The following is a 26,164-nucleotide window of genomic DNA, read 5'->3' on the forward strand; positions in this document are numbered from 1 at the left end:
ATGGTAGGGCGGCGCTCTAGCCCGCGCTCAGTGGTGCGGGCGGGGCGGCGCGGGGCCGAGGCCGCCATGGCCGCCATGGCCGGCGCGGGGCCGGGCCCGGGCCCGGCGGAGGGGCCGTGTGTGCTGTGCTGCGGGGAACTGGACGTGGTGGCCCTGGGCCGCTGCGAGCACCCGATCTGCTACCGCTGTTCCGTGCGGATGCGGGCGCTCTGCGGTGTCCGCTACTGCGCTGTGTGCCGGGAGGAGCTGCGGCAGGTGAGGCCGGGCCCGGGGCTGGGGGGGGGCCTCGGGCCGGGCGGGGCAGCGCTGGGGTACGGGGCGGACGGGGAATGTGCTCGGTGAACCGGCGGGGGCGGACGGACGGAGTTATCCCACCCTCTGTCCCCTCCGCCTTGGCGAGTGGGAAACAAAAATGTGAAGAAAATGGAGTTTAGAGTGGATGTTGATGGTGTGAAGTCAGCAAGGCTCGCTCTGGCAGCGAAGAGCGGAGTCTTTGCTCCCTGCTGCAGGACCTATCTGCTTTTAGGAGAGATCGTAAAATCCTGGAATAGTTTGGGAAGGGACCTTAAAGCCCATCCCATCCCATGGGCAGGGACACCTTCCACTGTCCCAGGCTGCTCCAAGCCCCCCAACCTGGCCTTGGGCACTCCCAGGAATCCAAGGGCAGCAACAGCTTCTCTGGGAATCTGTTTGTAGATTTATAACGTAGCTTTTGCTGTACGAACTGAACTTCTTTAGTGTATTTATGTCTCAGCCTTTCTGGGCTGGGGCTTGTAACTCCAGCTGTTATCTCGATGTTGCTGCTACCTCAGTAATTCCCAGGCTGGGAATGTGTGCTGGAGCAGCTGGGAGCAAGGAAATGCCCCAAGAGGGTTGTGTGGTACAGCTAATTCAGCAAATGTTGTGTGTTTAGCTCCTCGCTTTCCTGGGAGTTAAGGAAAGAAGAACCAGTGCTTTCCCTGCCACCCTTAGACATTGAGTCACTTGTCACTTGGAGACTCCAGGTTCCCTCCAGGAGATGGGGAGGAGCCGAGGGCAGGGCTCCTGCCAGGCATTGGCTGTGGAAGGGGTTGTGGTGCTGGAGGATATTTACTCTGGGAACAGCTGTGCGAGCAAAACACACCAGGAACGTTTCCTAACCTCGTTCAAACTCCAGAGGCCAGGCTGGGCCAATCCACGTTTCCCTGCAGGGTTGATAAGATGTCCTGTGACAGCAGGGGACAGTGCCTGGGGGAGGTGACAGCTGAGGCTGACACAAGGCTGTGGGCGTGGGGAGTTTGTACCCAGGAGCCTGCCTGGAATCCCGGTGCTTTTCCCACCCACAGGTGGTGTTTGGGCGGAAACTCCCATCCTTCTCCTCCATCGCCCTGCACCAGCTGCAGCATGAGAAGAAATACGACATTTATTTCATGGATGCCGAGGTTTATGCGCTGTACAGGTGAGCGCTGGCTCCTCCCCTGGAATGTCCCCCGAGCACGTGGTGGTGCACGGGACGTGGCAGGAAATGCTGCTGTGGGAGGGCGGGGTGCTGTGGTTTTCCTGGGATTTGTGGAGCTGGGGACATGAGTCACCTGCCGTGCAGGTGTTTTTGGCAAGGTGACAACCTGGAGCAGGGCACTGAACACTCAGCAGCTCCTCAGGGCTGCGGTGTTGGGTTCACCAACACAATGCACAAACTTTGCTCTCTCAATAAAAGTCGTTTTTGGAATCTTTAACAGCAGCAAACTTGCTGAAAACTTTCCCATTCCTTGCACGGCTGCTGTGGAAATTGATACAGACTTAATTACAGTTATAATTGTAATTACTGCTGTGCTGAATAAGGACTAACCAAATCCAGGTGTGCCAAGTATTGCAGAAGAGTAACATTGTCTTCAAACAAAGATCTTAATTCTGAATGGGAGAGAAAAAAGGTGAAGTGCAGAATAAAAACATGGCATCATGTTCTGCAAATATTTTTCATAACAGTCTTAAATAGGAGGGTTTGAGGTAATGGAAAGAGGAGTGGAAAAGATGAAGCAATGCAGGCAGTGGAACCTTTTGCTTGGAGAATTGGGCATTATATTCACCCTGATTTGGGCTGAGAATGTAACTTTGGTACATTTACAGTTTTCTATGGCTTGATATTTATGGGAATGAGGGAGTGAGAATCTCCCAGTGAGACCAGTGCTCAGCTCTTCTTGGGAACCATTGTGTGGTGGGGTTTTGGGACAGAGCTTTTCCCTCCTTTCCTAATACAATTCTTTCTCTCTCCCCACTGTATTCCTCAATTTCTGACAGTGGGAAGTGTCATGGAGCTGGATGTGAGTGTTTCAGGAATCAGCTGAATCTCCAGCAGGGGATGGGTTTGTTTCAGTTCACTCACTTTTGCAGTTCCTCCCCAGCTCTTCTCCAGCCAGTTGGAACCTCGGTGTAATTTGGTTCCATCCCATTCCTGCCATCCAGCAGAATTCTTGGAATAAGCAGGTCACAGCCCTCACTGCACATTGCAGGGGCAGCCATAAAGCCTGGAGCCTTCTGCCAGGGATGGAACATTTGTGTTTTGCTGAAGGTGTTGTTGGGGTGCTGAGAGGGAATTGGATCATTTTTGGGAATCTCTCTCATCCCTCAGGAAGCTGCTGCAGCACGAATGCTACTTGTGCCCGGATGCAAAGCCCTTCAACACCTTTGCAGATCTGGAGCAGCACATGAGGAAGCAGCACGAGCTCTTCTGCTGCAAACTCTGTGTTAAACACTTAAAGGTGAGCTGGGCTTGTGCTTGGATGTGTGGGAAGGAGGGGATTTCCCTCCATGACCTCCAGGAGTTCCTGGGAAGATGGGAAGGCAGAACAGCAAGGATTTATTTCAGTCTCCTCTTCCTGCAGTGAGGCCAGTTGCTTTATTTTAAGCCTTTCTCCTTCCATAAACTGATTAATGAAGAGGGCCTGGAGGTTCTCCAGATTTTAAATTAAACCCCACAGTGGTGGTGCCACAATTGGTTCGTGCCAGGTGAACTGGAGTTTGCTGCCAAAAGGGATGGGATCCAGGAGTGAGCAGGTTGACCTAAATGAACCCTAAGAAGTTTGGGAACTGAGCTGAGTCTTTGCTGTGGTCTTGGAATCCCTGGAGCTGATTGAAGGGAAGTGGGAAAGGAGGGCAGGACATCCTTTGGTTTCTGGTATCCCTTGAGGTGCTTCATGCTCAGTGTGTGTAGCCAGCACTGAGGGAACTTGTTTGCCATTTTCTCTAACAAACAGTATTAAAACTATTGCTTTTAATTTCAGAGTGTTGTAGAGATTTTATTTTTGTTTCAAAGAAAAAAGTCCCATGTTACTTGTACCCACTGCAAAGAAACTCTTCAACTTGTGGAAGCTTCAGTCCATCAGCCTTGGCAAAGCCAAACAAACCTTTTCCCAGAGCATTTCCCAGTCCTTGTCTAGGCCAGAAATAAAGGATATTCTGTTCTCAAGGCTGGGTTGATCCTTTTGGCATCTCCAGAACCCTTCCTACCAAAACAGCTCACGTGGCAGTGGGGACAGAGCCTTGGCTTGTGATGCACAATTTGTTCACTGAAGTGGATCCTCTGTGTTGTGTGCAGCTATTTTGGGGTGCTTACTGTGAGAGGAAAGCAAAACAGCTCACTTGGGCTTTTTAAATTCGAGAATGCAAAATACTGTTTGCTGATAAATACATAGTTAGGAGTTTTCCGCTGCAGAGATTATAATTTAAACTCATTACAGCATAAAAAGATTCCAAAGGGGAAAAAAGTGAATTAAATCCATTTTTCCAGTGTTCAGAGAAATGCAAGTTAGAATCACTTAAATTTTATTTCCTGTCCACCAAGAATTTTAGGTGTTGGTGGTGAAACTGCATCTTTTTGAAGCAAATCTTTCACCCTTGCAGATGGAGGAGTTGGGCACAACCTGGCTTGTTTCTGTGTCTGTAGGAAACAGCACAAATCTATAAATACAAATATATTAACACAAACCCTGCTCTCCATATCTTCACTACAAGAGGAAATGGTATTCCAGGAAGGAATCCATCACTTGAATTTTATTTCCTGTCCACCAAAAATTTTAGGTGTTGGTGGAGATGGAGAAGTTGGACACAACCTGGCTTGTTCCGTTTAGTTCTGTGTCTGTAGGAAACAACACAAATCTATAAATACAAATGTATTAACACAATCCCTGCTCTCCAGATCTTCACCTATGAGAGGAAATGGTATTCCAGGAAGGACCTGGCCAGGCACAGGATCCATGGGGACCCTGATGACACCTCCCACCGGGGCCACCCCCTCTGCAAATTCTGTGACGAGCGCTACCTGGACAACGACGAGCTGCTGAAACATCTGCGCAGGGATCACTACTTCTGCCACTTCTGTGACTCTGAGGGGGCTCAGGAGTACTACAGGCAAGCAGATCATTGAGATAGATCCTTTCTCCAGCTTAAATTTTGCAGTAAAATTCCTCAGGTCTGCTTTGAATTGAGTCCTTTCTCCAGCTTAAATTTTGCAGTAATTAAATTTTGCAGTGGCTGCATCCTCCTGCAGTGACAGATGTGGTTCTGTTGAAGCACTGGTCCTGTAGAAGGTGCAGTTTTCCCCTGATGGTCCAGTGATGATGTGGAAAGATCTGATTTTCCTTTGAAATCCAGTGGGAAAAGGCTGCTCTGATGTTCCAAATCTCAGATTTGATCTGGGTGGGAAAGGCTTGGCTCCTCCCTCTGGGTGGAGCATCTCCCAATGTGATGATGGAATTTTATCAGTTGTGCACTGGGACCCAATGGGATGATGAAATTTGATCAGCCCTGCACTGGGACCCAATGGGATGATGGAATTTGATCAGCCCTGCACTGGGACCCAATGGGATGATGGAATTTTATCAGTCATGCACTGGGACTCCATGGCCCATTAACAGGAGAGATCTCCTGCAGGAAGGATGGGTTTGGAAAAGATAAAAATCACTGCCCCAGCTGTTTTTTAACAGCTGGCCCATTAACAGCAGATATCTCCCATGGAGAGATCAGGATCACTGCCCTACCTGGTTTACCACACCGTGATAGAATCCAAACTTTCGGGTACATCTTTACATTGTAACCCAGAACACTGTGTCACAGAGCGGGAAGGATCAGCTCTGTGTTTTCATTTCCCAGTGACTACAAGAGTGGGAAGGATCATTTCTTTGTTTTCCCTTCCCAGTGACTACGAGTACCTGCGGGAGCACTTCAGGGAGAAGCACTTCCTGTGCGAGGAGGGTCGCTGCAGCTCGGAGCAGTTCACTCACGCCTTCCGCACCGAGATCGACTACAAGGCCCACAAGAGCTCCTGCCACAGCAAGAGCCGCGCCGAGGCTCGCCAGAACCGCCACATCGACCTGCAGTTCACCTACACCCCCCGGCACCCACGCCGCAGCGAGGGTCAGCTGGGCACCCTGGGGGGCTGGGAGGGCACGGCTGGGGCTGCTCCATCCCCTGGGAGTGCCCCTGGTTGGGTGGGGTTTGGTGTGGTGGAAGTGTCGCTGCTCAGAGGGAAGATGCGCTTTGAGGTCCCTCCCGCGCAAATCCTTGTGTGGTTTTTAGTGGTTAGGAGTTTTCGTGAATAGCTGGCGGATATTTTGTAGCCGTGAAGAAATTTTTTTCAAAGAAGGTAGACAAGCCCTTGAACAGCTCCAAGAGATTGTAGAGGCTGAGAAGACCTCTCCAGCCTGAGGGGTTGCAGAGTTTGAGAAGGTTTCTCCAACCTGACAATTGCAGAGGTTGAGAAGGTTTCTCCAGCCTGACAATTGCAGAGGTTGAGAAGGCTCCTCCAGCCTGACAATTGCAGAGGTTGAAGATAACCAGAACTTGCCCAGACAAAGCCCTCTGATGTAGTTTCAGAGCCGGCCTTGCTTTGAATAAAAGGCTGGAGCAGGTGATATCCAGACATCCCTTCCTGCCTGAATTGTTGTAGGATTTTTTCCCTTTGTGTGAGTTTAATAAGGTAATTTTAGGAGAACTCCTGACTTAGTCATCAAAAAGAAATGAAGATAATTTATTTGTACCAGTATATTTTTGCATTTTTCAGGCACAGATGCCCACATTAGAGAAATAACTGTGATCATCCCTCCTCCCTGTTTCAGGTGTTGTAGGTGCAGAAGACTACGAGGAGGTTGACAGGTTCAACAGGCAAGGGAGGGCAGGCAGGTTGAGCAGCCGAGGGAACCAGCAGAACAGGAGAGGCAGCTGGAGGTACAAGAGGTGAGTAGCACATCCTTGTGTGGAGTTTTATTCCCATTTAACGTTGGCTTTTACTTGCCAATTCACAATATTTTGGTGGATTAGGTGGAATGAAGTGGTACAAAATTTGGAGGTCTCCGTGGTGAATCCTTAGCTGAGAGCTTCCAGTCCAAGCCTGTGTTCCTGGCTATGTACTTGGTCATCATGGAATTACTTTGTGTGAGGTTTCAGCTCAGGAAGCAAACAGTGTAACCCTGAACTTGTGGGTTAAATAAACTCAGATCTCTAAATTAATTCCAGCAGCTGATTTTATGCAAACTTCTCTAAATGGGATTTTCTGAAGTAGGTGACAAGTCCGTGCAGGTTTAATGGAGTTTTTGGTCTGGGTAATCATGAAATTCCTGTTCTAAGGACCATGCTTTTCATTGAACTAACAGATCTCTGTGTGGCCAGACTGAATGCTTTGGAAAAGGAAGAGGGTTAAGTATTGAAATAAAACTTTGCATTTCTGTGTCTCTTCACCCACACCAGACCCAAGTGCTTTTTACATCCTGCACATCATCTTTTCTTTCTCTCTCTGGATGGGCAGCTGGTTCATTACTGGTGATTCCAGTGGGGAAAAAAGTCCATCCCCAAACACTCCTCTGTTGGTGTGGCATGTGGATCGTGCATGTGTTGAGAGTTCATGCCCAGAGAATTCCTGTGGCCTCCAAGAACGATTCCACACGTTTGGAAATGAACAGGAGAGACACGTGCCCCCTGCATTCGTGGTGCTGTCTCTCCCAGTTCACCCCAGTTTCTTCTGGCCTGGATTGTTATTCCTACACATGGAACTTGGAAATCTAGGGTGGAAATATTGCCTGGCTGGAGTGGAGTGGTGGGGCTGGTTTGGGCTTCTCAGCAGGTGGCAGCACGAGATCAGGGATGTCACTGGAGCTGGCACCGCTGAGGTGACACCGCAGCGAGGCAGTGATCCGTGATCCTTGCTGTTTGACCAAGGGAGTCTGCCCTGTCCTGCAGGGAAGAAGAAGACAGGGATGTTGCAGCAGCAGTCAGGGCATCTGTGGCAGCCAAACGGCAGGAGGAGAAGAAGAGGGTGGAGGACAAAGAGGAAGGCAGCAGCAGCAGGGGGAGAAAGGAGGATTTGAGGGATCCCGACGTGCTCGGCTCCAAACGTGTGCCAAAGTCTTCAAACGATGTCACAGGTGAGTGTTGGACAGGTCCTGTAGCTCCAGGGCATCTCTGGAAGGTTCCCTCAGAAAGTTCTGGCTTACCCATGTTTTTTACTCATTTAAAGTGTCATGAATTTCCTGAATGCCTGACATAATGGGCAGCACAGTTAATTGAAGGAAATAGTGATGCATGGATTTAAATTGTTCTTCTGGAATGTCAGTTAATGACATCATCAGCTTGGCAGTGCTGCTGTGTGGCCATTGATAGCCCCTGCTCTGGAATGAATGGGTCTGGGTTGAAAACAATGTCTTTGCTCTTTCTGTCCCTGTTCCAAAAGAAGCAGCTGCTAACGGAGTGCTCAGCCAGGACGACTTTCCAGCAATCGGCTCTGCAGCAGGACCTCTCCAAGGGTGAGTCTGTGCAGGGCTGCAGCAGGGACAAAGCACATTTAGAAGCTGATTGATGTGTTCTGCAATTCTGGGGAAAATAATTTTCCAGATCATTTGATCCCTCCAAGGTTCCCCCTGCCTTGTCCCCTCCTGCCTGGAGCTGTTTCTGTGCCTCTCACCAGCATGAGCAGCATCGGGTGTTGCTGCAGCTCCTGGCTTGATCTTAGAATAACGGAATAAAATCATGGAATAATCCTCAGCTGGAAGGGACCCGTGAGGATCATCCAGTCCAACTCCTGTTGTGCCACCCTGAGTGACATTCTGAGGAGGAGTGCAGAGTTGTGGGTTTGTGCTGTCCCTTGGGGTTCTGCTGCCTCGGTAACTCCAACCCTCTCCCTTCCCCACAGCCCTGCCCAGCCAGCACTGGTTAAGCTTAAAGAAGAAGATTTCCCAAGCTTGTCCTCCTCTGCAGCTCCCACCATGTCATCAGGGATGTCTCTGACATACACAGCGACTGCCAGGAGAGCAGCCTTCCAGGAGGAGGATTTCCCAGCCCTGGTGTCCAAAGTGAAGCCCACCAATAAGTCAGTGACCCACATCACATCTGCGTGGAACAATTGTTCCAGTAAAAACGTGGTCAAAGCCATGAGCAGCCCCTGTGTCAACCAGCCAGCCAAAAAACCATCCTTGAACACCTCCAAAGGAAACAAGAAGAGCAATAAACTCTGTGAGTCCGATGATGAGGACGGTGGTGGTGGCCTCACCACCCAGGAGATCCGCAGCGCCCCGACCATGTTCGACGTCTCGTCCTTGCTGGCAGCTTCTACCTCACAAACTTTCACAAAAGTGGGCAAGAAAAAGAAGATGGGGCTTGAGAAGCAGAGCCCATTGTCCCCACGCTCATCCCAGGAGACACCATTGCCCAGGCCAGGGACAGAGAAGCCCCCAGAGGCAGAGCAGCCCTGCAAGGTGTTCCCTGCTGCTCACGGCCCCGACAGAGCCACGGCTGTGGTCAATGGGCACTCCGAGAAACCATCAGCTGGCTGTGCTGCACCCAAAGAGCCTCCTGGCCTTAAAAAGCCCCCAGTGACTAACAAATGCCCCTTACCTCAGGAAGACTTCCCAGCTCTTGGGAGCTCAGGATCAGCCAGGATGCCCCCGCCACCAGGTAAGTAGGGAATGAATGGCACAGGCGTGGAATCGTTTGGATGGGAGGGATCTTAAAGATCATCCCATGGGCAGGGGCATTTTCCACTACACCAGATTGCTCCAGCCTGGTCTTGGAGACTTCCAGGGATGGGGAAGCACTGCTGGGCATGACCAGCTTTGCTTGGAGAGAGCCCAGAGAACACATGGATGTGTTGTGTAAACTCCTTCTGGCTCTCGTGTGAGGTTCTGCCACCAGGTACCAGGTTCAAGAGGTAGAGGCAGCTTGGGTGTCACAAGGGGGCTGGAATATCCTCTGGGAATCACCTGTGCCCCACAGCTGGAGGTGTTTGCTCGCTGGGGGTGGCTCATGGATGAAGAGCTGATTTTTCCCTGTCCCCAGGGCTGACACATCCATGCGTTGTGCTCCAAGATCTGCCTTGGAAACAGCTGCAGGCAAAGGGAATCTGGCTGGGTCCTGTCCCTGCTGGCACTTGTCACTTCACTTCCTCAGCCACTGGAGGTTGTGCTGGCAGAGGTTTCCTGCTGTGCTTTTAGCCATGACCTTGTGAAAGCAGGGAGACAGCAACAAACGTGACTTGGAGTGGTTTTCATGGCGGTGGGATCCCGTCAGGAGGCGCCGGCACCGCTGTTTGTGCAGCTCCTGCTGGGAGAGGCCAGGTCAGGCCTGCTGCCTCCTCCTGTGCTTTGTGTTCATTTTAATAATGCAGAAGTGTTGTTCATTGTGACTTGGAGTGGGCTTTCAAAATTATTTTCCATTCAGAAAGTAAATGAATAATTAAAGCACTTTCTCTGTAGAGGAACATCAGCCGCTCTCAAGTGCTTCTTGAAGAGTTTTTTTTTTTTAGGTTCTCTCCAATATCGTGATGTCTGCACTGCAAGCTGTTCTTGGTGCTTTTGCAGTGTGTCAGGCACTGGTGTGGGTTTTAGCCAGGGGTCTGGGGGTTGCTCTAATTCCTGCCCCTCTGTGCTTCCCTCAGGCTTTAACTCCGTGGTGCTGTTGAAGAACCCTCCTCCGCCTCCGGGCCTGTCGGTGCCTGTCAGCAAACCCCCCCCGGGCTTCGCTGTCATCCCATCCTCCACCATCTCTGAACCCGTCACTACAGCTCTGAAAGAGTGAGTCAAGGGCCTGCCAGGGGCTGTGGGACACCTCACTCCTGTCACAGGGCCTTCAAACAGCACATGGGGGTGACTCTGAGCAGGGCCAGCCAGGGGAAGATTCCCCTTGGGAAGTTCCAGGGTGCTGTGGTTGGATAAAACAGCCCTGTGTAGTTAAAACACAGAGGAGCTGCAACCTGTGCAATGTTTTGGCTGCTCAGACCTTGGTCTGTTCTAGATTAATTTGGAAATTTGCAGCTCCAGCATTCCTGTACTTCCCATCAATTCTGTGGGAGTCCCAGCAGCAAGGTGCTGAGGTTTGTTCTCCTTGGTGACTTCACTGCTCTGATCTTTCCTGTAGCTGCTCTCTGGTTCCTTTTGGGACAGAAAGAGGAGTTTTTGGGAAAAGGGGAGGGAAAACTTCGTGTCAGTTTAATACAGAACCTTCATTATCTGTTGGTTTATTCATGGTGAGGTCTTTGCTCAGCTCTTTTGAGTGCACCCAGCTCACAGAGCAGCTCGTGGGGACCACGTTGAGCTTGGATTTTAAACATTCTGTTTGTGTAAAGCTGGAATCAGATATGGAAATCCCATAATTTATTACCCTGACAGGACAGCTGTGTGCTGCTTTTGTGTGGCTGGGTGGAAGAAGGACATGCAGCTGTAAACCAGAACAGCCTTGTGATTTATGTCCCATTTATGGGATTTATGATGATGTCATCTTTGTGTGACACAAACCAGTGTCAGGGTCACTTCTGGTCTTTTCTACCACAGGCCAAAATCCTGTCATGGATCATACTTGATACCTGAGAACTTCCAGCAGAGGAACATCCAGCTCATCCAATCCATTAAAGAGTTTCTTCAGAGCGACGAGTCCAAGTTCAATAAATTTAAAACTCATTCTGGGCAGTTCAGACAGGTGAGTGGATTCCCAAAACCTCCCTTTCTGGGAGGCCTGAATTCCAGTGGCATTTTGAATAGATAAATATTTCTTTTCCTCTGATTATTGCCCTTCCCTGTCCCCTGCAGGGGCTGATCTCTGCAGCTCAGTATTACAAAAGCTGCCGGGAGCTGCTGGGCGAAAACTTCAAGAAGATTTTCAAGGAGTTGTTGGTGTTGCTGCCAGACACAGCCAAGCAGCAGGAACTGCTCTCTGCTCACAACGACTTCAGGATCAAGGAGAAACAAAGCTCCAACAAACCCAAAAAGAACAAAAAGAATGTTTGGCAGACGGACTCCCCCGCCGAGCTCGACTGCTACATCTGCCCCACGTGCAGGCAGGTGCTGACCCAGCAGGACGTGGTCACCCACAAAGCTTTGCATATCGAGGATGAGGAGTTCCCCTCTCTGCAGGCAATCAGCAGGATCATCAGTTAGCTCTCCCCAGGGCTCTGCCTGGGGATGTGCACTTTGCACTGAGGTTTGGCAGTAGCTGGGGGCTGGTGCCCTTGAGGCAGCGAGGAGCAGGTGATTTGGGAAAAGCCCTCCTGGGCAAAGGGATCACGGGAATGTGCCAGAGCTCGTCCCCACCCACTGTCTGAGCTCCCAAATCTGGGCTGGGGTTAGGCTGAGCTGCAGGAGGGGCAGGCAGGGCTCCTTCCTCCTGGAACATGCAATAGCTGGGGAATCCTTTTGGATCTGCAGAATGACAGGGGACACAATAGGGGAATAAGCTTCTGGTTTGGGGGTTTCTTTCTGGTTTTGGGGTGGGGGAAGTTTATGGATCACTGAAATGAATGGAAGTGGCTTCCCTTATAACATTCTGATTTTTTTTTTTGTGCTATTTCAGTGAAGATCACACTAGTCAGGGGTAAAAGGTGCAAGAGAGTGCTGCTCACTGGGGGGTGTGACCAGGAGAGCTGCAAACACTGGGCTGCAGAGTTTTCCTTTCTGCAAACAGAGTCAATTCTGCTGCTTGAAGAATTGGGCTGATCAGTGCAAGATTTGAAGTTGCCTCTGACTTTTTCTGTAAAGTTCTTTCAAGAAACTGATTTTTGTAGCCCTGCATGTACAGTAACAGCATTAAGGCTTTACTCTCCGTAAAGCACACGGGAATTTTATTTAATGACTTCCATGTTTCTAATTTCTTGGATGTATTACTGGTGGGAGCTCCCAACAGCATCCTGGGACATTAAATGCTGCTGATTACTGACCATGTTTTCTGCAGTGCCTTTAAGTGCATTTATCTGTTTACAGTGGTCTGATACCTGCACCTCCCTCGGTAACACCAGGCTGATGTAGCTTTGCTCGTGTTCCCTGGCACCCCCAAATTCCACCTTTGAGGAAGGGGGGGAAAATCTCTTCCTCCTCTGAGGTGATGGAGTGCCAGGAGTTCCCCCCATGGCTGTAGTTCAGTGTCTGATTCTCTCCCATCTCCAGGTTTAGTTATTTCTAATGTGTAGGAATAAAGCTGAAATTAATTTATGTAATTTGTAGTGACAAAACACAGCTTTTCTAGCAGCATCATTTCTATGAAATCGAGCTCAGAGTATTACCCAAGAGCTACTCCTGCCTACAGCCACTCTACCTTGCCTTACATGTGTTATTTTTGCTTGCTCTCAGGCTGCAAAGTGCTTTGGGTTTCTTTTCTTGAGTATTTAAGACTGTTCTGCCCACCTGCCCGTGTTGGATTTGGCCCAGAAGGGGCTGGGGAAGGTGATTTGCTGCATGGTTGTTCATCCACTGCATGAGTCCCTGGCAGTCCCTGTTCCTGCCTTGCTCAGGATCCTGGAGCAGGGACCCCTGAGGGGGCTGGGTGCTGCCACCACCTTCCAGTCAGCAATTCCCCCTCACCCCTTTGGTTTGTAAAGTTCAGGGAGTGAAATGTCTTCCCTGCAGCAGGAGCATCTTCTGTCTTCCCTTGGGTTTCAGTTATTTCTCCATCAGCAGCTCTGAGTTCCCTGGGAGTTGCTGCTGGGAGTTCCCTCGAGCTGCTGCATCTCTGGGGCCTGATGTTGCAGTTTCCTTGTTCCTTGTGCTCACCTGATTCAATAAAATTATTACCAAATCTTTTTTTTTTTTTTCTATTCATTTTTAGCTCTTTATTGAAAATAAGTTGCAGTTGGTTACACAGACACCGAAAATACAGAATCACAGATTGGTTCTCTCAAAAGATATTTTTATATATATAATATATACAAAATTGTAAACATTTTAAACTTATTTCCATACACAGTCCACTTTATACTACACTGCACAGAGGTTAGTGACAACTGCAACTCCTGGAAGCGTCTGCTTGGACAGAGGTATCTGCAAAAAAACTGAACTTCCCAACCCTCAGGTGGGAACTGTTGGAGATTAAAACTCTTAAAAGGAGCTGAGGTTTGAATGTGTATTGCAACAAAATCCAGGCAGCTGAACTGGGGTTTCAAGTTGAGGCAGTGAGGGCTGGGTGTGAGCCTCACTGAGGGGGGAGAGGGGATTGTGACACACGGAGGGGCAAAATGCAACTGAGAACAGGACCAGGGGGGACCAGAGTCACCTGCTTGGGGACAGCACAGGCTGGGAGGGGTCTGTAAAATAAACAGCAGTTTTTACTGAGAGAAATCCCCACTGCATGGAATAATGATGGGATTTCCTAAGGAACAGAGGGCAGCAGGCAGAGCCAGGAGCCAGCCCTGTGCCTTTGGGGGCTGGCACTGGGAGGGAAGGTGCAAAACACAGGAGAAAAGAAAAGCTGTGGGTGTTGTCACTCGTTGTTGTTGTGGCATCAACTGATGGGAAACTCATCCCAGTGTCCAGGCACAAGAGCAGTGAGATCCCAAATGATGTCCTGGAAAGGGAGGGGTTTGCTCTCAGGGTCTGCTCCAGCCCCTGACACACAGCAGGTAATGCAGGGGGGAGAACAATTTTCACTAAACATCACTTAAGCAAAGCTTCCACCTTTGCTAGGAACAGCTTGAAATGTTGGCAAAAAAATCCAAATCTTTAAATATACTTGAATTGCAGAGTGCACGATGTGGTTCCCTCAGTGCTGAGGAACAGCAGTGCTGTGACAGAACCTCCTGGAGCAAGAGGACGGGGCAGGATGCAGCTCCAGGAAAGGCAGAATGCTGGAATTCTACTCTTTACACCCAAATTTAATGCTAACGCTGTGCAGAAGGTTTTTGGGCTGGGCTGAGCTCAGCGAGGTCCTGCCCTCTGTGAGCTCTGTGTGCTGCTGATTTATGGGGAGAGCAGAGGGTTAGAAACAGCTTGTGAGGATGGCAGAGCCCTGTCACGCTCAGGACAATCCTGGCATGGTTTTGGGACGATTTTGGGACAACCCTGGCATCCTCTTAGGATGTGGTTACAAGGGGGTGAGTGCTGCTGTACCACAGCTGGGAGAAAAAAAGGACAAAAGATGAAAATTGCTGTTACAAATATCTGTAGCCCCAGCACCCCACAGTTACTGCAGCCTCTGGTTCTCCAGCCAGGGCCCCCTCTGGGTGTGTTTGGTGACATTTCCACTGCACACCCTGCCCGATGGTGCTGCCACTGCAGGGCACTGGGGACACCTGACAGCTGTGGGGACACTGTGGGGTTCCCAAAGGATTTGGGGCAGGATTCCAGGCACGGGTGTCACCCTCCCTCTGAGCAGGGTTAACTCAGCAGGGCCAGGGCTCCATGGGGCCGGGGAGCTGCACCAACAATCCCCAAAATGGGGTTGGCTGAGGCAGGCTGAGCTGGCTGAAGGCTCTCAGCACGACCAGGGAGTTTGGGGTTGTCCCTGTGCCTTGGTGTGGTCACATCAGACACAATCCCAGTGCTATTCCCTGGGAAAATGTCCCAGCTGTGGGCTCCTGCCTGTCCCAGTGCCACCCCACAGGGCTGCCACCCCTCCCTGCACTTGGTGTGCAGAGCATCAGGGCTCACCTCCCTCCGGTGCCTGCTGAGTGATGAGGCTGGACACGTCATTATTATTCCCAGTTTCATCACAAAACATCTCCTGTGCTGCCAGGAAACCCCTCAGGCACCCAACCCTTCCTCCTCCTCCTCCTCCTCCCTGCCCAGCACAGCAGCTCGGTGTCTCCTACAAGGAAAAGGTGACACTGACTTGGGGAATCACCAGTGCTGGTGCCATCCCCGTGTCCCTGCTGCTGCTCCAGAGGTCACAGCGTGGTGGGATGTGCAAAGAAAGGCAATGCAGGCCTAGGGGGGGACATTCAGAGCGTGTTATATGTAATATTCAGCATGGGGGGCACACGGGGCAGGACATGGCCCGCGGGCAGACACAGCTTTAGCTCTTTACGGTTACACGGAAACTCTGGAACAGTTATATTATAGTTAGAAAAAATACACTGTACCCAACGAACATTATCTCACGTACAATCAATTTAAACATTTAAATTGATTATAATTTTGCTAAAATATTAACACAAGTACTGTTTGTGCTGCTAAAGTTTCAGTGTTCCCTCTAAGGAAAATATTGCTACAGTTCTACCGTACCTGTATTCAAAATCCTCGGGGTTTTTGTTTTGTTTTTTTTTTTTTTTTTTTTTCTTTCCCAGCAAAACTGACTTCACAAAAGCACAAAGATCCCGGGATTCACTGAGGCTGATCCTGATCCTGCACCGGGCTGGGGTGTCCTGTGAGGAGCTGGGCACAGCCAGGACCTGGAGCCAAGGCAAGGAATGCACTTTACCACTGGCAGTGACCTCTAGGGATGATTGGCTGCTTAATTAGTGCATTTATCGTTAATTAGTGCGCTGATGTGCGCCTCGGCAGCAGGAATGAGCTGTGGTGAAGGCGACCAGGGGCTGTGACAGGGAGGGGACAGTGACAGGGGGTGGCTATTGCTCCTCAGCAGGTCGGAAGGCAGCGGTGGCTTTGCCAGCACCGACGGGCAAGGCAGGACCAGGAGTGTCCAGGGATGGAGCTGCCACCAACAGGGCTGGGAATTCAATTTTCAGCTCCTGTGCCCTCAGTGACACAGCCTGGATCAGCTGCCACACGGGCAGGGAAAGCTGGCAAGGACCTGCTGGATTTGACACATTCTGTTCTTTTTATTTTTGTTCTTTGCAGCTGAACCCCCAACCTGAGCCTCTTTCCTGGATGCTTTTCACTGATTCTCCTCCCACATCATTTGGGGATGGGCTCTAATGGCTTGTGAAGCCTTTCCAGCTCCCTGCCTGAATTTCTGAATTTCTGGAGGCTGCAGGGTGACACACGTGTCCCCAGCCGGGGTTCTGCTGCAGCTGACAGATGGTGGCTGCTCCCAGAATAAAAACACAAGTCCAATATTGCTCCTTAATGGCCTTGCATGTCGAGTCTGAGCCCCTCACCTTGGTCCTCACCCCTCCAGGGTGAGGATGTGTCAGCGCTGCCAACCAAAAATTCCTTAGGAATTTACAAACTTCCCAATCCCCCAGGAAGGAACAGAACCACAAAGCCACGTTCCCACTGGTCACAGGCTATTCCCAGTTAGCAACCAGCTCCTGCTGGTTTCCATTTCAAACAGGAATTTTTAAAATCCTCAACCAGAACCTGCTGAAGTGTAGAAGCAATCTGGATACTGATCCCAACCCTGTGCCTCTAAACCAAGTTTTGAAACACCTGTTTGGATATTTGTTTTGTACAGCAAATATATACAAAGAAAAAAAAAACAAAATAACACAGACACCACTGATTTCCCTGTGAATTTGGCACTTTCCATGGAACCTGGACTGGAAACTCCACAGCAGGAGCAGACAGGGCCACTCACCCACCCACCCTCGATGGATTCTGTGTTAGCTCTGGAAGAACGAGATCATGAATAATTCCTCAGCTGCTGCTTTCTAAGAGGAAAAGGTGTCCTGGGCTTTCCCATCAGAGCTCAGAGAGGGAATTTCCTCCTCCTTCCCCACGTGTAGGTGATGTGGCACCAACCTTCCTTCCTCCTGGCTTAGAGGGAACACTGCTTTTAGAAACCCTGGGACAGGTAAGACAAGAACCAATACCACTGTACAGAATTCACTGCACAACGAGCTAATAAAGGGACCCGGCACTGACTGGAGGATACATTTGGGACCGGGCGGGGGTGGCACCCCCTCAGTACGCTGGCACTTGGTAACCTTTGGGGTTGGGCTCTAAGGTCTCGGTGAACGGGGGGCTCTGGTAGGTCTCCGTGCTCTCCACGCCGCTGCCGCCGGGGTAGCCGGGGTAGGATGCGCTGGCCTCGGTGCCGAACTGCTCGGTGGCGAACAGGGACATGTCCGTGCCCAGGCGGTACCGCTGGAGAGCCCGCAGAGCCAGCACCACCTGCGGGACAGCGAGGGACAGCGTCACACAGGGCAGGGATGCCACCCCACAGCACCCCCGTGCCCCTCAAAGGGACCCCAGAACCCTCCCGGGACTCCACAATCCCACCAGGACCTCGCATACCCCTAGGATTCCCCAAACCCCCAGAATCTCACATTCCTCCCAGGACCCCAAATATCCTCTGAGCATCCCCCAAACCTCCAGCACTCCCCAATCTCCCCAGGATCCCGTGTCCCCACAGAATCCCCCAAGCTCCCAGGACCTCACATCCCTCAGGACCCCATAACCCTCCCAAGATCCAGTGTCACACATTCCCTCAGGGGGACCCCATATCCCTCTCAGGACTCCACAATCACCCCAGGATCTCCTAAACCCCCAGAACCTTGCATTCCCACCAAGACCCCGGGGACCCTCAGGATCCTGTGTCTCACCAGCATCAAACATTACCCCAGAACCCCATAAACCCCCCAGGACTCCCTAATTCTCCCAGGATCCCCCAAACCCTCAGAACCTGACATCCCCCAGGACCTCATGTCTCCCTCAGGACCCTACACGCCCCCAGACCCCACATCCCCCCCAAACCCCACATCCCCCCTCTCCCTGCAAAGCACGGAGCCCATGGCAGCACCCAGCACTCCACCCCACTCCATTGTACCAAATCCAGCCCCAAACCCCACCCGGACACCCCAGAAATCATTTCTGTGGGACAGGGTGACCCCCAGAGCTCTGCCTGGGCTGGGGGACCCTGCCTGTGCAGATCTGGCCCAAATAAACCCATCTGCTGTGGGGAGGGGAAGCTGCCGAGTGCCAGCCCAGGAAAATAGGTCAGTTCTGCCGAGACTCCTTCACCCTTTTCCAGGTTGCAGGAATTGAGGTTGCAAACGGTGGGAAATGTGGGAGGCAAAGCCGGGAGGGCCCCGAGCTCGCTCTCATTCCACGAGGCTTCATTAACAATTCAATTAGTTTGTAAATGATGAGCTGAGGAGGCTAAAAAATGCCTGTAGAAGCCAGGAATGGCTTCCCAACCATTCCCAACATCTTTGGGATGTGACGGGGACTGGTGTGTCCCCACTGCCTTCCCGGGCTGGGAGCAGATGCTGATGGGATGGGGAACATCCCCCCACTGCCCTTCCCTGTGGATGGGGAAGAGCTGCTGGGATTAAAAGAGATTTATTGGGATAATCATCAAGCAGGGAGCAGTTAAACTGGGGGACAACTTGCTGCTGGGAAAGCCTCAGGATGGCTTTTGCCCCAATTCTTTGAAGGCAGTGTGGAATTAGAGCACATCCCGGGGCTCTGTGCCCAGGGAAAGCTGGAGGAGGGATGGAGGTGACACGGGGCCATCCCTGCCTCTGCACACACAGCCTCTGCAAATGAGAGTCCCCCAGGGGGCACAGAACCCCCCCCAGGTCATGTGGGGTCCAGGTGAGCCCCAGGGTTTCACCTGGCTGCAGTCCCCGTGCCCATGTGCAGCCAAAAATGGGAGCAAAGGGGGTTTCTAGAAATCCCTTCTCCAGCAGAGGGGCCAGCCTGGCTTGTCCCAGGAGGGAACCGATGACCCTGAGAGCTCCCAAAATCCCCCATGAACCTGCTCAGGGCACACATCTGCTCCTGGGGACTCTCTGCCTCCAGCCAGGTCCTGAAACCAGAGCAACTCGTGGCTGCCAACACATTTTCGACGTGAACAAAACCTCCCAGCCTGGGCAGAAAGGGAAGCCTGGAATTCCCCAGCGAGCGGGGGCTGAGCTGCAGCTTCCCCGGTAAGAAACCACCAGTTCCACTCAGCTTTCCCCAGCAGGATTCACTTCTCCAAATCCCAGCCCTCCCCTCCAGCTCAGCAGGTCGTGGCCCTCACCCAGATGATGATGGAGAAGAAGGAGAAGGTGATCGCCGCCCGCGCCGCGTCCGCGCCCTGCGAGAAGCCCCTGGTCAGCGTCGTCCTCTGCCACTGGTTTGCCAGGAAGCAAAAAGCTACAAACCACAGGAAAGCCAGGAAACCTGCAGGGAAACAGAGCTGGTCAGTGCTGCCCCTGCCCAGCACCTCTCTGCTGCAGCACCCAGGTTTCCAATAGGAAAGGGAATTTAGGGAGCCGTGACCCCAAAAGGAGTTTTTTTAAAAACAAAAACAGAGATGGAAGGAAAGTTGTGGGGTCATCTCAATGTGGTGCCTGCTTGAAATTCAGTTCAGCTGCACCTCAGCCTGATCTCAGTGACCCCCAGGGACAGCACATTCCTCCTTGGACTTGTTGGAAAGGGGCACTGAATAACAGGACAAGGGGAAATGGCCTTAAGCTGAAGGAGGGTGGATTTACATTGGATATTGAGAAGTTCTTCCCTGGGAGTGTGGGGAGGCTCAGAGAAGCTGTGGCTGCTCCTGGATCCCTGGAAGTGTGCAAGGCTAGGCTGGACAGGGCTTGGAGCAGCCTGGAAGGTGGAATGAAATGAGTTTTAATTCCCCTTTCAACCCAAACCATTCTGTAAATCCGTGATTCCGTGACACGTGAGAGCTCTGCTCGTCCCTGCAGAGAATCCCCCTGGGCCTGTGGAACTGAGCAGAAGCACTCTGGTGATTATTTGATTGTTCCTGCCTGGAAGCAAAGCTGGCTGAACAAGATCCAGCTGCCCTAATTCCATCCCCAGCCACCAGCACTGCCCAGTGCCAAGGAACTGAGGGAAGAGTGAAGGAAAAGCCAGGAGCACACAGGGCCAGCAGCAGGGGTTGTTTTCCAGCACTGGGAAGAGGAGCTGCACAATCTGGACCCTGCCATGGCGCTGTTTGCAGGGTCTCCATCACTCCTGATGTCTCAGATTCTGTGGATGTTGGGAATGCTGAGCTGCCCAGCAGCTTCCAAGGATCATCAGGCTGCCAGTCCCTGTCCTACTGCAGGGAGAGAAGAACCTTCCTTCATTCCCATTTATCTTCCCAGTTATCCCTAAATACAATATAAAATTGTATCCACATGCACACCGAGTGCTGGAGGTACAGGGCTCAAAGCCTTTAATTCAGATTTTGCTCCCAATTGCAGTTTAGGATACATTCCTTGTCTCCTCCTGCATGGCTGGGTTGGGAATTCCCAACCATCAGGCCTGGCCATGAGCTGCCTTGCAGGAAGGATCAGTCAGGTTTCCTTTTCCAAATTACAAACACTTCACCAAATACAGCCAATCCTGTCACCAAACCCACCCAAATCTCTGCACTAGCATTTTCACTTCCCTTCAGGATGGTGACTTGTTGCCAGCATTAAAAGAGACATCTGGGGTTTACTCCTTAAAGGTCACCCTTGAATTCAGAGATCTTTTCTGTTCCCTTGCTCTTACAAGGGGGCTTCACCAGCAGCTGTTCCCTGCTATGGGAAGCAGCTCCAACCCCGAAATTTGGACCCCAGCCATTGTTCAGAATCACACTGGGGGTAATTCGGGAGTTAAAAGCCCAGGGGTGAAACAGGAGCAGCTCCCAAAGGTTAATTCACACTGTGGGGGCTGCAGGATGGCTCAGGGACAAGGTTGGGGACACGGGGATGGCACAGGGGACACGGGGATGGCACAAGGGACACAGGGATGGCACAAGGGACACAGGGATGGCACAAGGGACATGGGGGTGGCACTGGTTTGTGCAGGGGGAAGCTGTTCCTGTGGGTAACACTGAACCCAGTGCAGCTCGCCCTCCCTGGCAGGACACTGCCACTGATCCCTCGCTGCCACCGTGTCCCCAGTGCCACCCCAGCCCTGGTGGCACCCCCGGCATGGCAGGGGTTAAAATGACATCATGCACAGCCCGGAGCCAGCACGGCTGCGCTGGGTACTGCAGCTCCAAATCCCTCTGCAGCAGCAGCTCTGCCAGGCACTGACCTTCCCCGTCCCAAAAACATCAGCACCTCCAGCCAGGAGCGCCTGGCATCGCTCCTGCTGCCACCCATGGGCACTTCCAGGAGGTTTTGAGATGCACTTTTCCCTCCAGAGCAGCTCTGGGCAGCAGGAGGGTTTCCTCCAGTGCCATGGGCACAGCAGGCACCACTGCCAGTGCAGGACAAGGGGTCAGGCATGGGCAGCACCTCCAGCAACCCCTCCAGGCGTGCTGGGATGTCTGGAGGGCTGGCAGGGATTTTAAAATCTGAGCTGGCAGTGATGGGGGGAGGCTGCTTGTGGCAGCCCCAGCTCCAGCTGGAGCAGCAGCTCCACTCCCTGCAGCACCCCGGGGAAAAGGAGAGAGCCAGGGGACGACGATCACTCAAGGATCTGCAGACAACAGAGTGCAAACACCAGGGAAGGTGTGTTACCAGCCTGACCACAGCCTGGTCTCCTGTCTGTGGGAACAGCTGGAAGAGCAGCTGGAAGAGAAGGTTGTAAATGCTGCTTGCAGTGTGGTGGCCCTGCCTGAACCCCCACCTGTGCCCCAGAGTTACCACCCAGTCACTTCCCAGATGGATTTTAGGAAGAAGTTCCTCCCTGGGAGGGTGGAACAGGCACAGGGTGCCCAGAGAAGCTGTGGCTGCCCCGGGATCCCTGGAGGAGTTTAACTGGGTTTGGAGCATCCTGGTCTAGTGGAAGGTGGAGCTGAATGGGCTTTAATGTCCCTTCCTACCAAACCATTCCAGGATCCTCTCATTTCTCCTCTCAGTGGATCCATCACAGGGAAAAGGAGAAGAGGCAGAATTTGAGAGCAGTGGCAGCTCCCCTGTGCCTGGCAGGGAGCAGGGGCTGTCAGGATGAGAGGCAGGATCCCAGCCTGGCCCTGTGACACAAGATGGATGTGATGTCCCCCCTTCTGCCTGAATCCAAGGATTTCAGTCACTGAGCCTCACGGAAGGGGCTGTAAATTTTATCTAACAAGGGCTGGATGCTCCAGCAGCGTGGAAATGAGCTTTGCAGCGAGGAGAGAACAGCCTGAACAAGATGCAAGGCAGGGAGGTGATGATGGATGTGTTCATTTGGGACAGAGAGCCATCAGTGATGCTCGTGCTGGATAAATCACCTCAGATTTTGCTAACAGAGCCTGGGAGTGCAGAGCAGCAGCTGCACACGGAGCCAGGCAGTTCCCAGAGCAGAGCAGAGGGTGTTCCCTCCCAGGCTGGGGCATCCTGCAGGGATGAGCCTCAGCTCGGGGGCTCAGGGGGGCACAGCAGACCCCAGGGCAGCCCCAGCTGCACTGAAGCTGCTCCTGCTCCGCTCCAAACTCGTGCACGAAGTGAAACCAGACCCGAGGCAGCTGCTGAAATCACCTTTGCTTTTCGTGAGCCAGAACAGGAGATGTGGGTGGGTAAAACCCCAGTGTGGGCTCTGAGATGTGACCACCAAGCCTCACCCCGTGGGTGACCTCACCAAACATCTCCAGTTGCAGAGGGAGGACACACCACTGTCGCCAGGCACTGTCCCCTGGCTTCCTCAGTGCTCACTGAGCCCATGGCTGGATGGGACAACTCCCCTGCCACCCCTACTGTCCCCAGCCACGGCACACGAGCCCTGTCAGGCCATGGCAGAGAGAGGAGGGGCAAGGCACAGCAGTGAGCCCATGGAACCAGAGCCAGGCAGAGCAGAGAGAGCAGAGAACAGAACAGAACAGAGCAGAACAGAGCAGAGAGAGCAGAGTAAATCAGAGTAAAGCAGAGTAAAGCAGAGCAGAGGTACCTGAGAAGCCCAGGTCCAGCAGCACGGCTCGTTTGCGATCCTTGACGCTGCTGATCTGCTGGAAGTAGAGATCCACCACGAAGAAGAAGATGCAGCCGAAGAAGGCGATGACGCCCACGGCGATGCCGTAGCTGCAGGCACTCTCATTCTCGTTGAAGATGCAGAGCAGCTCGGGGTGCTGGCTGTCCTTGTTCACGTAGCACTCGTTGATGATGGAGCCGAACACCACGATGGAGAAGATCTGCAGGAGGGAGGGAGGACAGAACACAACTCGCTGCTTTTGCTTTTGACTCTGTTTTCCAGCGGCAGCGTCACTGGGTTCAGTCCCATCCTCGACTCCATGGCAACGTGGCCTTTGTGAGCCACATCCCTGGTTGGTGGCTCCAAGCAGCACCTGGCTGTTCCTCCTCTGGGAGGTGGAACCTTCTCCTGCCTTCCAGCTGGGCAGGGTACTTTAAGAGCCTTTAGTTTAAGAACCTTCTGCTCCTGACATGCTGGGGAGGGAAAAAATAACCCGATGGGACAGTGCCTGCAGAGTGTCTGTGCTGGAGCTGCTCTCTGCTGTCAGACTGTGCCCCAAAAAACCCCTGGTGTCCCTGTGGGGCAGGGAGGAAAGAAGGGACAAGGGATAACTGAGCTGAGCCCAGCAAGGGCTGGATTGCTGGTGGAGGGGACAGGGGACACGTGTGGGGAGGTGGCACAGGCTGACCTGGGAGCAGGCAGGGGCTGAAAGATGCAGCTCCTGAATCAAAGATACAGTGACCTGGCTTGGGCCCAAGAGGGACAGGGGGACAGAGGGACAGGGGGACAGAGGGGCTGGGGCTGCCCAGGTGACCATGCTGGCACTGGAGGTGTCACATCCCTGCAGGAAGGAGATGGATGGCAGCAGCTGCCTCAGGGAGCACCACTGCCCTGCAGCAATTCCCTCCTCTCCTGGCACCAAAGGCTGCAGGGGAAGCTGCAGGAGCAGCACAGTCCCCTCTGGATCCCGCTCTGGCAGAGCCTGGGAACAGGCTGTGAGCAGGGAGGGGAGTGCAGGCACATCTCTGATCTCATCCCTGCCATCCCTGCTGCCTCCTGGGACACAGCTGCAGCCAGGCAGGAGCAGCAGGGACAAGAGGCTCCTGCAGCTCTCCCAGGAGCAGCTGGGGACGGGAACAGGGCAGGATTGGCTCCAGCTGCACCTGCACGAGACAGGGACAGGTGACACGCAGGTAGCAGCCCAGAAGCCACAGGATGAAGCCCAGCTGGTGGCTCTCACAGTCACCTGTGTCACCTGTGCCACCTGCTGCAGCTCCCAGGGAAGCCGTGTCACAGGGCAGGGGAAATGCAGCAGAGCCACCCCCAAAGTCCAGCACTGGGGCAGAGCTTCTGCTCTTCCTCCTCTGGAGTTTAACCCAGCCTGGGGTCCTGTCCCACATCCATGCCTGGCTCAGGTCAGCCCTGAGCACCAGCCATGAGCTCAGGGGACACCCAAGTGGCACCTGCACCCTGCTCCTCGCTGGTGCTGTGCTTAGGGGACTTGGGATGGCACAGCATCATCATCATCATCATCATCATCATCATCATCATCATCATCATCATCATTGTCACCATTATCACATCACCATCATCATCCTCATCCCCATCATCCCCATCATCAACATTGTCATTGTCATTGTCACCATCATCCCCATCCTCATCCCCATCACCACCATCACTATCATCCCAATTATCTTCATCACCATCATCACCATCACCATCATCCCCATCCCCATCCTCATCTTCATCCCCATCCCCATCTCACTCCCAACAGGAGGGTTTGTGTGTAAGGAACAAACAACAACAAACACCACTGAGAGTTTTCCCAGAGCTTTGGCAGCAGCTGTAACATCAGCAGTTGTAAAAATCTGCTCATAAATAATGCAGAATTGTTATTTACCATCAGAAATAGCAGCAGCATTTATAAACCAGGCCTTGGGAAGAAGTAATGTGATTCTGGAAAACATGAATAATTGAGGGCCTCTGATTCCACACGATGACTTCTCTGGCAGGCCAGCAAAGTTGTGCTCAGCTTCTCCCAGAAGTTCCACTCAGCTCTCCCAGGATTAACAACCTTCCCTGAGCTTTTGGGAGCCTGCTGGGAGCTCTGCTGGTGAGGGAGAGCTCCCAAAAATACAATTCAGGATGTCACAGCACAGGTGTGTGGTGCCTGCACCTTTTTTTTAAGGATGTTTTATTATTAACTTCCAGTCCCAAAGAATTTTGGAAAGCAGAACATCCTTCCCAAGTGGCTCCAACCGTGAGATCCCCAAAATATTTCAATGTACAAAACACAGGACATGCAGCTTTTCCTTGGGAGGTCAAAGTGGCAACGAATTCCAAGTGCACACGTTTGATAGAAGAGCTCAAAACCACCAGCACCGCCTGGAATAGTCCTGACAAATATTCCTTTCCGTGGGTTTTCTCTCCCTCACCCCAGGACTGTAATGTTATGGTTTTTCTTAAAAAAAACCCACTGGTGCTGGTGAAATATTTAAATGAGAATAAATTTGGTGTTGTCTTTCTAAATTTAGATGAAAAAGTGCTTTTATTTTAGGAAAACGTGGGTAGATGAAATAAATGTGGGCAGGAAAATAAACCCCCCGTGTTTTTTAAAGTTCACACACAGAACAAGTGAATTTTCCCAATCACCTTCACAAACCACAGCAGCTCAAAGCCCCGACCAGCTCATCAGAGATGTGAAAGAGAAAACACAAGGTCAGATTTTCCACTGTGAGTGAGATTTTGTGAGCAGAATCTCAGGGGATTTCCAAAGGAGCCTTCACAGGACGCTCCATTTTTCAGCTGAACAACCCAAAGCAACAAATTCTGCTTTTCCTGAAAGAACCGGTGCAAGACACAGCAAGAAAAGCAGATTCTCCCCAGCCACCCCAATGGGAAATTGTTGAATTGTATTTTCCATCCTTGCATCCTGCCAGAGGTTCCATGGGGAATGTCCTGGCAGCTCTGGTGTGGGAGGTTCCTGAGTGCTGGGACCCCCCAAATCCAGCACAGCCCACGAGTGCAACCTCCAAATGTAGCTGTGGGTTAAGGATTTCACTCTTTGGAGCAGAGGAAATAAAGACACAGCTACACGGTCTCTTTCATGGTAGGAAAGAGACCAGTTTATTTTAAAACAGCTTAAGCAGAGTTTTTTTGTAACTTCAGAGACAGGATAAAGTTGATTGGTGCAGAGAAGGTGACACCTCTTTCCCCTGCTTCTCACACTTATCCAACAGATGTATTATCTCTGTCATTAATTTTTCTGTTACGTTTACATTAGA

The 26,164-nt window shown here is 52.0% G+C and overlaps 2 protein-coding genes across 3 annotated transcripts in view; one reads left to right on the plus strand and one right to left on the minus strand.

The window, feature by feature from the left end:
- ZNF598 (zinc finger protein 598, E3 ubiquitin ligase) lies at nt 1-15,573 on the plus strand. 2 transcript variants are annotated; one of them, XM_014886458.2, is made up of 12 exons: nt 1-255; nt 1,326-1,438; nt 2,609-2,738; nt 4,175-4,386; nt 5,174-5,391; nt 6,093-6,210; nt 7,210-7,394; nt 7,700-7,772; nt 8,159-8,919; nt 9,899-10,034; nt 10,791-10,935; nt 11,046-15,573. In XM_014886458.2, exons 1-12 carry the CDS (start codon nt 1-3, stop codon nt 11,391-11,393), a joined length of 2,694 nt encoding a protein of 897 aa, XP_014741944.2. In that variant the 3' UTR covers nt 11,394-15,573. The 2 variants fall into 2 exon arrangements, with proteins under 2 accessions (XP_014741944.2, XP_014741945.2); XM_014886459.2 differs by having other exon boundaries at nt 47-255; nt 7,703-7,772.
- The window catches only part of SYNGR3 (synaptogyrin 3), a 16,793-nt gene continuing 5,778 nt past the window's right edge, over nt 15,150-26,164 (minus strand). The window contains exons 2-4 of the mRNA XM_014886461.2: nt 22,860-23,100; nt 19,090-19,232; nt 15,150-17,234 (exon numbers count right to left, since the gene is read on the minus strand). Of these exons, the coding sequence (XP_014741947.2) occupies nt 17,025-17,234; nt 19,090-19,232; nt 22,860-23,100 (594 nt within the window). The 3' untranslated portion in view covers nt 15,150-17,024. The remainder of the gene's footprint in view (nt 17,235-19,089; nt 19,233-22,859; nt 23,101-26,164) is intronic.

Source organism: Sturnus vulgaris, chromosome 16 (genome assembly GCF_052056855.1).
Source record: "Sturnus vulgaris isolate bStuVul1 chromosome 16, bStuVul1.hap1, whole genome shotgun sequence".
NCBI lineage: Eukaryota > Metazoa > Chordata > Aves > Passeriformes > Sturnidae > Sturnus > Sturnus vulgaris.

What these genes read in the sequence shown, in the direction of transcription:
- ZNF598 (XM_014886458.2), top strand. Translation starts at nt 1, where the DNA reads ATGGTAGGGCGGCGCTCTAGCCCGCGCTCAGTGGTGCGGGCGGGGCGG. An exon ending in GTCTTCAAACGATGTCACAG is followed by an intron (nt 7,395 to 7,699) that starts GTGAGTGTTGGA and finishes CTGTTCCAAAAG; the next exon opens with AAGCAGCTGCTAACGGAGTG. An exon ending in GCAGCAGGACCTCTCCAAGG is followed by an intron (nt 7,773 to 8,158) that starts GTGAGTCTGTGC and finishes CCTTCCCCACAG; the next exon opens with CCCTGCCCAGCCAGCACTGG.